This window comes from Uranotaenia lowii, chromosome 2 (genome assembly GCF_029784155.1).
Source record: "Uranotaenia lowii strain MFRU-FL chromosome 2, ASM2978415v1, whole genome shotgun sequence".
NCBI lineage: Eukaryota > Metazoa > Arthropoda > Insecta > Diptera > Culicidae > Uranotaenia > Uranotaenia lowii.
Window position 1 is genome coordinate 106,130,000 of NC_073692.1, and position 13,136 is coordinate 106,143,135.

Consider the following 13,136-nt stretch of genomic DNA (forward strand, 5'->3'; position numbering starts at 1 on the left):
AAAACAAACGCCTCCGTCACGAAAGCCGAACCAGCAACAGGAGGATACAGCGGGGCACCTGCGCGTTTTTTTTACAATTATTAACCTGCCATGCTATTTGGATATGGTGGGTATTCGTCAAGGATTAGTACGATAAATGTTATCGTCAGAAACTTTGTCAGTACTATTGATAAAAAAAATAACTACGTCGAGTTATCGTAAAATAGGTTTAAGTCATTTAAATCTAGAATATCACAACCTCTTATCGTCACTAATGAATGAATTATCAATTGATGTGACAGAAAAAAAGTAGCACCGTCACACACAAAATAATTACACACGAAATAGGTACACCGTTTGACCTTATAATTAAACAAACTTATATACGTAATGCGCTTTTTGCATTCGAAAAAATTAGGTTCATAGTTCTTTAAATCGATTCTTTTCCAAAAACTAGGTCGTCCCCTAAATATTATTCTAAGTACTTGTTGAAGGTAGAATAGTCTCCATTTCAACCATATTAGGGATGAATCATCCTACAGGATGAAAATCCCAGAAAAAAAAAAATTTCAACCATATATTCGACTTATTCTGGAACTCCTTACTAGTTTTAAAAGGTTTATTACTTCAGTAGGTGTTTAGTTGCAATGACGGTCTTGGATTTCTGGTACATTCAAATTTACCAGTTAGTTAATTGATTTAGTATCATAATACTTTCTAATCTATCTATGTAACTATACCCTGACATAATACCTGCTAACAGGTCATTCGTGAGCTTAACACGGCTATTGAAAAACCAAGATTAGGCTTCAAATTTGTAGCCATCGTTTGAATAGGATTTCTCATATTGTTCAATCTTGTCCGGTCGTTATTTGTGTCTTTTCAGTTCTGTGAAACGGAAGATACAAACCAACATATCCTTCAATACGCATCGGGCTATAAAGACGACTTGCGCTAGGATACCCCGTTTACCCCGCGGCTTATCGAAACAGAGGAAGATCAAATCAAGAAATTGAGAGCGTATCCACGGTTACCCTCGTATGCTCGTTCGGCCTCCGACGAGCAGGACACTGGAAGTGTTTAGGGTTTGATTTCTCGTTTCTTTTTATTCTTCTTGAAAAGGTGGCACGGGTGGTTACAATATTGGTTTATTACTGAGATGGCCCGCAACATCCTCGCATCCTGTGGCATTTAGTGGTAACAGAACAATTAGTTCGACTTTTCTTACAAATTTCCCATTTGTGTAGGTCCTTATCCATTTGTCTGTCTCACCAAAGTTACAATCGGTACAGGTGCAAGGATGGGCTTTTATATGAGCTGAAAATAAGGCTTTATTCGGCTACAATATTACCGATTCAAAAGAGTTTTTCCAAACTCAGTAGTGGTAAATCAGTCTTACAAACTATTAAACGAAGTCTTCCTGTCGGTATGGTTAAATTACCTTCCTCCCCGTTTTGAAGAGCAGCAAACCGATGATGACACTAGATGACATATCGTGTTGAAGCAGGAAGATCGCTCAATAGTTTTCGCCACATTTAATTATTTGATAGAGTTAAGGTTAAAGTTGTCTTACTTTTCGTTGCCAACCGGTTAACAGGATACAACTCGGCGGTTTCCCACGTTGTCCTCTCAGGTCAGTGATGATAAATGGTACAATTAACTTTGTGAAACTGCTAAATGCAGTATATGATCGTTTAACATAAAAATACTCTATTCAATGGTACTTTTCATCATAGATTACTAATAACTGCTTAAATTTACTAACGATTCTTGGAAGTTACTCTGCGATTAAAAGCTTCCCATCGAATATCACAGTTGTAATATCACAATTTAGTCACAGATCAATAAAATATTCAATTCACAATTAGGCCGCAGCCGCTGCCACAGTAAATGCACAACTCCAATGCCAATTTCTGCCTGAAATGAGACTCCATAATCTTGGATGAGTAGCGGTGTGCCACGTTTCCATATACTTACGCTGTCTTTTCGCCGGAATGAGCTTAATCGCACCGGGTCGCTCAGCTGGATCTTCCCTAGGTCTTTTCTCTGGAGGACCTTCCTTCACGGATCCGGGGGTAGGAGAAGAACGCTTCGATGAAACGGTTCCCGTTGCCGTTGACCCAATGCTTGTACTGCTACCAGCAACGGATGGCGTAGGCTTCTTCAATCCCTTACGGGATGGTGGTGGAGGAGCTTCTTCACCGAGACCATGCGAACGGAACTGCGAATTGTAGGTTTTCACCGTTTTCGGGCGGTGCTCAGGATCACGAACTTCGATCGAAATTGAAGCCTTCTTGTTGACAACAGGGGATGCTTTGCTACTGGTGTTCGCCTTGTCCTCTTCTCCTTCTCGGGGCTTCTTGGGAATCTTACCCAGTTTGCTGCTTGAAGAGGGCGATGATAGTTTGTCTTTCTCCTTATCTTTGTCTTTGCTAGAGTGGCTTGATTTATCTTTATCCCGATGTTCCCGATGTTTTTCACTGGAGCTGGATCCACTTTTAGAACTACTACTGCTAGAAGATGACTTAGAAGAAGAAGAAGAGCTCTTGTGTTTGCTGCTGCTGCTGCTACTGGTGCTACTGTTGTGGCGATCCTTGTCTTTGTCCTTATCCCGCGAACTGGAACTCTTGCTGCTGGAGCTAGATGATGACTTGTGCTTGCTACTACTACTACTGCTACTACTGCTGTTATGTTTAGATGATGATGACGATGAAGATGAGGACGATTTTGATGACGATTTATGGCTACTACTGCTACTGCTAGATTTCCTGTCCTTGTCTTTGTCCCTATGGCGTTCTTTTTCTTTGGACAAACTTTTGTCTTTGTCTTTATTGCGATCTTTATCGTCACTCTTTCGGCGTTCTTTGTCATTACTCTTCTCAGACTCCGGCTTCTCAGTGATATCACCAATAGAATCACCGTCACCCGCTGTAGTTGCCTTCTTAGATGCATCAACTTTATCTGAATCTGAATTTTCTCCACCTTCCTTAGACTCATCATTTGTTTTCTCTTCAGCCACCTCAGTTCCAGGAGATTCTTCCTCTTCAGTAGCTGATGAGGTTCTCTTCTTCGGCGATTCAATCTTGGCCAAAACTTGCTTACCGTTTTTCACGGTTATTTTAAATAACAACGGTGACTTTTTTGCGTTGCTTTCAGCCACAGCGGAATTGAATGCTTTCTTGGTTTCCTCGATGTTTTCCTCAGAAGATTGTTGAAGCGGTTCTTGATCCTGGTTATTGGTGTCTTCATCCATGGCAGATTCCGAGTTGACGTTAATAGCATCGGGGACAACCTCTTCTTCAACGACGGTTTCCTCCTCTTCCTCGACGGTAGTGGATTCCTGGCTTTCATCTTCCTGTTCTTCGTCTGGAACACACTGCTCTTCAACCGTCTGTTCAGTTGATGCGGGGGCACCGTCAGTGTCCGTACTTGACGATTGAGACAGAATCGAAGTGTTACTACTAGTTCCGGCAACAGAGTTTGCACGGATATCGTTGCGAGCAATTTTCAGCCACTGTTCAACCAGCTTGGTTGCCAACAGACGAACTCCTGAAACGTAAGCGAAAACAATTCCATTTTTAGTATGTTTATGAAGATTGCTATCTAATTAATTTATATGGTATAAAATAACCTTTATACAAGTCTTCTCATATAATTTAGCCAATATTGATAAGAACATTTCTAGCAACTGAATTGTAACATGTCAACTTTCGATAGAGCTAGTTGTATGATTAAATGCATAGATAGTTCAACATTAATAATTCAACTCACCTTCGTGACTGCTTTCCTTGGACAGGGTTTTCACCAATTTCGGGGCGGTGTTGCTCTTCAATCGCTCAACATCGACCGGGCAGCACAGAAGCAGTTCCAGCAGTTCCTGGATCAGCGGCCAGTTTTTGCTGGTGATGCCGTCCGAAAGCCACATGTGAACCAGGGACCACCCACCGGCCGACATAAACTGACCGAGCAGTTCCGTTTCCGTGCACTTAAGTATTTGAATGTAGATGCATTTGGACACGAGTTTTTTGCTGAATTTCGCCATCAGGCTGCAATAAAAAAACAGAATGCTCGTTAGCGGGTATAAGTAGCTATGGGAAAATATTTAAAAAGAGATCTTGAACCACCGGCAATTTTTGTTAATTCGATCTCGTGTATGCAATTTTGAGTTTACATATTTTACACAGTTTTTTCGGTTAAAATGTACAATCGATAGTTCTGTTTTATTTTGTATAATCACTGTGTTTGAAATTTTGAATAACGATGATTCAAATAAAAAGTCGCTTATAGATTTTTCTTTAAAAAAAAGTGTAATGTCTACAAACTTCTGTAAAATTAAAAGCCTAGACTCGAATGCCACTAAGTGATAATATGAAACTTTAAAAAAAGATAGGTAGTTCAAAAGAATAAATAAAATGTATTCTGTAATATTTATTCCTATCAGAAATTGTGACCACGTTACTTTACAAAGGATTCTTTGTTTTTTAAAAAATTAAATTAGAAAAAAAACGTCAAAGGGGCCAGCAGTTTAATAGTGTTTTCGTTTATTGGCAGTGGCAACCTAGTTACCCACGAGTTTTGCCCTAACTGTTGTTATTATGTTCGTTTATTGATTCAGAAGTCCACTAGTTTTGCCCGAGATTTGAACCTCAAGCAGGCGGTTGCACACCGTAAAAGTTGTCAGTGTTGGGGGTAAACATAAGAGTGAGTATAGCAACCATATATTTGCATCGTCCCGGGTAACGATTCTGTTTGTTTATTCAGAAAAAGTTTTGCCCCGCGCTAGTGGAGAAAAACGAAAACGGCATAAAAAAATCAACTTAAGCCGATTTGGCTTTTAAGAATTTACGATAGTCTGTGTAAAATAAAATTAATTCTCCGGAATATGATGAATTTGTTCGCTCTTCAATGTAATAAAATCTTCAGTACTCACTTTGCAAGCCGTTTAACTTCATTGGAGCTTCGAATGCCACCGTTCGGGGCTAACAGAACGCTGAGGCATACCAGTAGTTTGAGCGGGTCTATCCGGGGCTGTAGAAAAAAAGAAACAAAAAGAAACATGTCAGTAAGTATATACGTTTTATGTAACTTTGAACTTGTATTTAGTAAAAGAAGCATGTTTGTTGTAAAAGTGAAATTAACTCTAAACTTTGTCGTGAAGTTTTATCATATCGGAACTAAAATCAAAACAGTTTACAAATGTTCCAAAGCTGAAATCGTATCTTTTTTTATCTTTTAACTATTCCGCAACGTGACAGAACTAAAATATTTCGCGTTGTTGACGGAATAAAATTTCCATTTTCTTTATCATCGGAGATTAAACGAAAATAGTTTTTTAACTGAAACTCTTAAAATATTAAGTTTTTAATCTATTCAACAAAATAGGTAAACTTTTCCTATATTCTTATCAAATTTGCAATGGCATTTAAATAAAATTATTTTACTCCAATAATCACGTTATGAACATCAGCACAACTGACAAGTTGTAAATAAGAAGAACTAAGAAAGAATTTTTGGAAATGAAAATGATGAATAACGCGAATACGTACAAATCCTTGAAATCCTTGTAAAATCTACTGATTTTTAAGGCACATTAATGTAATATTTTGATTTAGTATTGAAATGATGTAGATATTCTATAATTCTGTAATTAAAGTTTTACTTATTCAAGCAATTTAATGTTCGGAACAGAGCATATTTGAATGCTGTTATTCGACACAGAATCCAGGCCAGCCAATCGATTGCATAAATTGAGGCGTATACAATACATAATCACGCCTGAATATATGCAATCTTAGCAGGGCTGCATACTATTTTTAACGATCAAGAGGTGTTCTGAAAAATCCTGGTTTTTCTTTTTCTGGTCTACTGATTTTTGACAAAAAAAACTCCAGACCTTGCTGACGGAGATTCTTATTTTTAACTAGCAGCGTATGATTTTCGAAAGTGTATTTTTCACGTGGTGGCAGAGGTGCCAGGTGTCCTGATTTATCAGAATTTGTCCTGATTTTCGAGAGACCGTCCTGATTTTTTAAAAACTCTCGAATTGTCCTGATTATTGAAAATTTGTCTTTCAATTATCTTGAATTTTAATCGATTTTGATATTAAACTATGAGAACTTCAAAAAAATCTGAAAAGCTGCTCACGTCTGTTGCATAAATTAAGGCGTTTACAACACATGTATTTCGCCTTTGTTTAAGCAATTCGAGCAGAGCTGTATATTATTTCCATAAGACCAAACCCACCAGGCGTTGCTATTTCGGTCGGTATTTTAGATTGTTTGATTGGTTGCATTTTTATCTACTCACTGATTTTCGCACCCATTGTTACCATCCAGGTTGGTATTTGTTTTTTTTTTTTGGCGTTTAAATAGCTCGGGGAGCTGACGCTGGAAATGAAAAATAGAGATAGTTTTTGGAGAAGAAAATTTTAAAGTTTAGAGTAGGCAGCGTAGAATAGTAAGCGATCAGGAGACGTTGGTTAGACCATCTGCACTTCATTATATCCATTCCGGCTGGATATGGACAGAATTCAGTTCCAGATAATAAACCAACCCCTCCTGATACCAGTTGGAGGAAGGACAAGGGTGGGTTCGAGACTGGCCTCTACTTACTCCCCAAGCATCTCACCTGTCGGCAACTTATGGGATTCGAACCCAAAAGTTTTTCTTGCCGATACCGGGAATCGAACCCAGTACGCCTGGGTTACCAGACTCGCGCCAGCCTATCCACTAGACCACATCAGCGCTTAACCATCTAGGTTGGTATTTGTGTTTGTTTATTTTCTGATAGTGACGACCGGCTGCGTTGCTACCGGGTTGCTACATGAACGCATCCTGTAACAACCTACTGCTCGAATGCTATTTCTCGAATCAAGTTAGCGACTGTTGGTGCGATGATGGGTTGATAGATATGTTGCTGAATGTGCTCGATTCGTGGTTTAGCAACCATTGGGTGGGCTTGGTCTAAATTCAGAGGTGTCCTAATTTTTTACTTCGCGGCTGGGTTGCCAGGTGCCCAGATTTGTCTGTAAAACCAAGACTTTTGGCCCTTCGTCCAGATATTGGTCAGACACAGATTTTGCCCAGATTTTTGCTGAGAGTGCCCAGATTTTACAGACTTTCAAAATTGACAGATAAAATCAATATTAATGTATCAGATTTGATATGTAAGTGGCAGACTAGACTAAAATCTGACTTGTATTCTTTGATATGACCAATCAATCGTTTTTTAAATAAGATCGGCATGGTAGGTGGTAGGAAAAAGTGTTTGTTATGTAGTTATCAACACGAAAATAACCCGTACACCATAGCATAAACACACCTCAAACCCCCCCCCCCCCCCCCCCCCCCGCTCACACACGATTCGCCAAATTTAATTTCTTGTTTAGTACCAAATTTGTGATTTTCCTTATGCACAGACACACACAGACTTTTTTTCAAAATTGCCCAGATTTTTCATCCTCAACACCTGGCATCCCTGCTTCGCGGTGTCTTGATCAGAGGTGCCAGGTCGTTTTGTCAAAAATCAGGACACCGCGAAGAAAAAATCAGGATTTTTCAGGACACCACCAAATTGATGAAAACAAAATGCAGTTCTGCTTAGATTGTATAACTAAAGGCAAAATATAGGTGCTGAAGACGCCTCGTACTATGCAACTGAAGCGAGAATAACCTTGGCTGGCCTACAGTTAATATCGAAAAACCTCATTTAAATGTCATTTGAATCAAAGAATCTCATAGGTTCAACTGGTTAAACTATTTTATTTACGATTTGTTGGATGTTCTCATCATTTAACAATAAATTTAGATATGATTTGGATATTTTTAAAAAATCAGGACAAATCAGGACATTTTAAGGACCATTTTTCAAAAATCAGGACAATTCAAGCGTTTCTGAAAAATCAAGACGGTCTCTCGAAAATCAGGACAAATCCTGATAAATCAGGACACCTGACACCCCTGGTCTTGATTCAGGTGAAACCACCTGGCATTCTTGCCTGATGGCAAGCCAGTTCAGGGGTACCAGGTGGTTTTGTAAAAAATCAGGACACCGCGAAGAAAAAATTCAGAAGTTTTCAGGACACCTCTGAATTTATGAAAATAATGTGCATAAACAAAGGCGAGATACATGTGCTTTAAACGCCTTAATTTATGCAACAGGCGTGAGCAGCTTCTTCGCTGGCCTGCATTTCATATAGCAAAAACAGCATTCAAATATCATCTGAACAGACGGTTACCATCGGTTAGACGAGTTACTATTTTTTCAGATTTGCTTGAAGTTCTCATAGTTTAGGTACAAATTCGAGTAGAATTGAGATGTATTTTTTAGAAAATCAGGACATTTTAAGGACAAATTTCCAAAAATCAGGACAATTCGAGAGTTTTTGAAAAATCAGGACGGTCTCTCGAAAATTAGGACAAATCCTAATAAATCAGGATACTTGGCACATCTAACCCAGTTGTGCACTAACTGCTGGCATCTTCATATATATGGCTTTGACAGCACTTGGTGCACACATGGTGGCGCACTTTTTTTTATTTATTTGATCATAAGGATTTTAACACCAGGATGTCATTCATCCCTCAAAGTGGTGGCGCACAAACTGTGATTTTTGCTTTTAATTCGAACTTCGTTGTGTGTTGTTCTTCTTCTTGGAAACATGAGAGTCTCATACAGAGGTGCCAGGTGTCCTGAATTATCAGGATTTGTCCTGATTTTTGAAAATTTGTCCCTAAAATGTCCTGATTTCCAAAAAACCTCTTAAATATGATCGAATTTGTAGTTAAAGTATGAAAAAATCGAATAAACAGCCAAACCCATTTAACAGATGGTAATCCTCGGTTCAGATGATATTTAAATGGTGTTTTTTATATGACCTACCGGCCAGCCAACAAGCTGCGTACTGTTGTTGCATAAATCAAGGTATTTACAGCACTGTATTGCGCCTTTATTTATGCAATCCAAGCAGAAATTCTTATTATTTTCATGAACCAAGAGATGTCCTGAAAAATCCTGATTTTTAACTTCGCGTTGTTCTGATTTTTAACGAAACCACCTGGCACCCCTGGTCTCATATCGTTTTCGTTTCAACCTGTGAAATTTGTTTACATTTGGAAGCAAGACCTGTCAAAATTCACGATAGATTTCTTTTTGAAAAATCATTTAACAAATCTAATCTTTACAGTTCAAATTAAAGTCTCGCCCACACTCGGCAACTTGAAGTGCGATTTCGGTTGATAAGACTTGTTATGTTTACATTTTGGTTGCTGAAAGTCTCTCATACATGTCGGGAGACTTGAGACGTGCATCTCTTCGTCTAGTTCAAAGTGTAAACATGAACATTATACCGTATTCGTTTTCACCACCCGAAAGTGTTGCACCATCCACGCTGAAAACGAGCATAAAGCGAGTTTTGCACCCACCTTTGTTGGTGTGCGTGAAATCGGCAGTGTCAACAGAAAACATCAAGCTGTCAAAAATCCATTACAGCTGGTATTTGTTTTCGTTTGACTTCGAAAATTGAAATGAAATTTACTTTAGTTGATCATTGTCTTTTAAATAATATTAAAATTTTAGCATGAATTTATATATTATGTTGAATTGTGCAGATTTCAGATTTATTTTGCTTGGGAGATTCGCCTCTGGCTCTGATGATAACTGCAATACCGGCTGATTCTGGGCGGTCTATGCTTGCTGCTGCTGCAAGACTGCAGTTACCCCAGCTTGAAGGTTCCGGTATTTTGAACGTTTATTCCTCGCAAATCTCATCTTCGTTCGAGTACCTATTTCCGTTTTCAGATTACAAAAAAAATTCTTGGAAGTCAAAATGGCGAACTCGGATCGCGGAAGTCGGGGGAGAAAGTTTTGCTAACAGACCGAAACGAACGAAATTCAAGCTCCCAATGCGGGTGTAGTCTCGAACTACCGTTTTTGAAGGGCAACGGGTGGGAATCCGGGACTTGGCGCAACCGAGCATCGTCGCCCTAAGGCACAGCTCGAAGCTGGCTTGAAGCAGAGTAGCTTCGATGCAGCTGAACGCTTCTTGCCGTGGAGACCAACTTATAGGACCCTCCCGAACAAGAAAACTTTTCGGTTTGGGCGATTCCATCAAATCTTTGAGTTGGCCTTTTTGCACTCGGATTTGTTCCTCTTTTTCGGCATCGCCTGGAACCGATTGCAGCAAGCCTTCTGGGCACATTTCTTCTTGGGAGCGTTGTTTGCTTTGGAACGTGCCATCCAGGTGAAATTCTCCGCCCATGTTGGAAACGGCACTGGTATTGAATCCGGAACAAGTTTTCGTTCTTCGGAATAATAAAGAGAAAAAACAACAGCTCGAACGCAATTTTGCGGTATAGAAATAAAGCTGATATTTGTTTACATCGGGAAGCACGTGCTTTCAAAATTCATGATAGTATTGGTGAGAGCGCAAGCAACACCGAATATTTTCAGAGTGTTTCACCGTCCACTTTATGGTGCACCACTCTTCGTGAAAACGAGCATGAAAACAGCAAAAAGTGCACTACCGGTAGTGTCCCGGTGCACCACCACTTGAAAACGAATTCTCTATTAGACTGAGTCGATTTAGGATCATTATTGAATTTCTCAAACCCTGGGGTCTTAAAAGCCTAATTTTGGTTTAAAACTTATCCATGATTTTTTGCAGAATTTTTAATTAAAGTTTACATGAATAAATTTGGACTTTTATGTTTGTATGGGAAAATTGAATATTTTGTCCTGAAAAATCATCATCAGTTTTGTTTCTTATGTGGAGCCGAGCCTGCTAATAGTTCTTGTGCCAATTTATAAAATCTTGAAAGGACATTTTTCGCTGAACAACTTTGTCGAAAATCGTAACTTTGTATCTAATTAGTCAAAAAAGTTATTACCTATTTAATAGAGGTATCTCTTTTGGCATTGATAAACAATAAATTCAATTGATATCACTGCTGGGGCCTAGCGAAGTATTGAATGTTAATGTTCAATTGATGTTAATTGAATTTATTGTTATTCAATGTCGAAAGACATACTTCTGTTAAACAGCTAATAACTTTTTTGCCTAATTACATACAAAGTTACGGTCTTCGACAAAGTTGTTCAGCGGGAAATTTCCTTTAGAGAATTTTAAATTAGCACAAAAACCCTTAGCAGGCTCGGTTTCACAGAAGAAACAAAAATGATGTCGATTTTTCAGTACAAAATATTCAATTTTACCATACAAACATAAAAGTCCAAATTTACTCATGTAAACATTACTTAAAAATTTTGCAAAAAAACATGGATGAGTTTTGAACCAAAACCAAGCTTTTAAGACCCCAGGATTTGATAAATTAAAAAATGATCCAAAATCGACTCAGTCTAATGAACATGTCTCAGCAACCGTAATGCACAAAGACAGCCAAAAGTGCACCAGTGCAAAACTAAACGAATACGGTATAAACAGCACTATGCACTCGGAGGTTCAAATGCAAAAGTTCTGCATTTTATTTTTACTGAATACACATTGATGAGTTTTTCTTTCCAAATTGAGTATTCATTAATTGGTTCTCTCAAGCAATTTCGTTAACAAAAATGATACACGTTTAGCCATCAGTACACATAAGCTGTGGAAAAAGCTCTGAAATAATTAAAATAATAAAAAATGAGTTTTTTTCAAGTCATGTAAGTTTCATTTTCCCATATTTTTTATCTCTTTTTTGAAAAATGCAATCGATTATAAATATTAAATAATAACATTGCTAAGAAGCACCATATTAAGCTCAGACATTTTTTTTTAATAAAGATCAGAGGTATTATTATTTGTTGCATTGAAAAATGGAATCATGCAATGTTTTGCCCTCCCAGTTATTCATACCAAAAATTGAAAATAGCTAAATAAAAGCCTTATGTTTTATTGACTGGAATAGACTACCTTGATAAACAAATGAATGTTTGTAATTGATTTGGTGATGATTTTACTAATGAAACTATAGTAATCTGATCCTTTTTGAAATAATGAGCTTGCAACCCTGCTGTAGGGCTGCCTTTAAGACTGCTTGGTTTTGCTCGATTGGAATGACACTGACTGAAAATCAAAAATTCCAATCGTGACATTTCGTCTCTTTGTTTACCATAGGCTCGTTATATTTTACCAATTCAAGGTTCAACCACTGATCACAGTTCAACCATTGACCATACTGACTGGACACTCGATTTCGTTTTCTGGATAATTTTTCCAACAGTACGCAATATCGATTCCAGAGTGCGCATCGATCGATTTGAAGAAATGCTATCCCAGTTAGGAAATGCCACCCAACTTTAAAAAGGAAACAGGCAATTTCTACGATAAAATCGGGCAAAACAGATACATTTTTCCTACAGGGCATTTTTTGTCACATTTTTCAGGTTCGCCACCTGCCGTCAGTATTGCGAACCTACAAAATCTGACAAAATAAATTAGACAAAGAATGGTTGAATTTTTGTTCTCAGTGTCATGTCAGTGTGATCAGTGGTTCACAGCAAAAAATTTCTAAAAGTACACGGAATCTAAAACACGAGTGATCTATTTTTTCTTGAGTGTAATTACAAAAAGATGTAATTTTAAACTTCTTTCGATGTAATATTAGTCTATTTTCCAAAATAGAATAGAAATAAACTTTTTTGATTTAATTTTACACTGCATCATGCAAAAATCAACCGGTCAATGAAATTTGTATCACAAACAGTGTAAAATTATATCTGTTTGATTTAAAATTGAATGCAAATATTTAAACTGTGCCTTTTTATATTTCAAGTTAGTTTGCGCGTCGGGCACAAAGTAAACAAGTCGGAAAATTATTCGGAAACGAATCATTCAAAGGCGTAGCTACAGGAGCACTTTAAAAGTCTTTAAAGTAGTAAGTTTATGAGACGTGAAATGAAGAATATGGTTGCAACTGATTATGTTTTTCTCTCCATTACAGCAAGGTCAGACTTTTCGCAGCGGCTGATATCCGGCCAGTGCTTATCCGGAGAAACTTTTGTCAGAACAATTCAAGTGTGCAGGACTCTGACCGAATAATTATGATTTCCGGAACCATTCGAGGATGCTGATCATGCTGATTCGAAAAACATTCCCGTGCTGGGAATCATCAGATGCAACAACAATTTCAGCCTGACGCTTTCCGAATGGTTTTTTATGT

The 13,136-nt window shown here is 38.0% G+C and overlaps 1 protein-coding gene across 2 annotated transcripts in view; it reads right to left on the reverse strand.

Moving 5' to 3' along the window:
- The window catches only part of LOC129749826 (serine-rich adhesin for platelets), a 31,830-nt gene that overhangs the window by 16,748 nt on the left and 1,946 nt on the right, over window positions 1-13,136 (reverse strand). For both annotated transcript variants that reach the window (XM_055744918.1, XM_055744917.1), the window contains 3 exons: window positions 4,910-5,007; window positions 3,751-4,025; window positions 1,957-3,528 (listed from right to left, as the gene is read on the reverse strand). In XM_055744918.1, coding sequence (XP_055600893.1) covers window positions 1,957-3,528; window positions 3,751-4,025; window positions 4,910-5,007 — 1,945 coding nt within the window. The remainder of the gene's footprint in view (window positions 1-1,956; window positions 3,529-3,750; window positions 4,026-4,909; window positions 5,008-13,136) is intronic.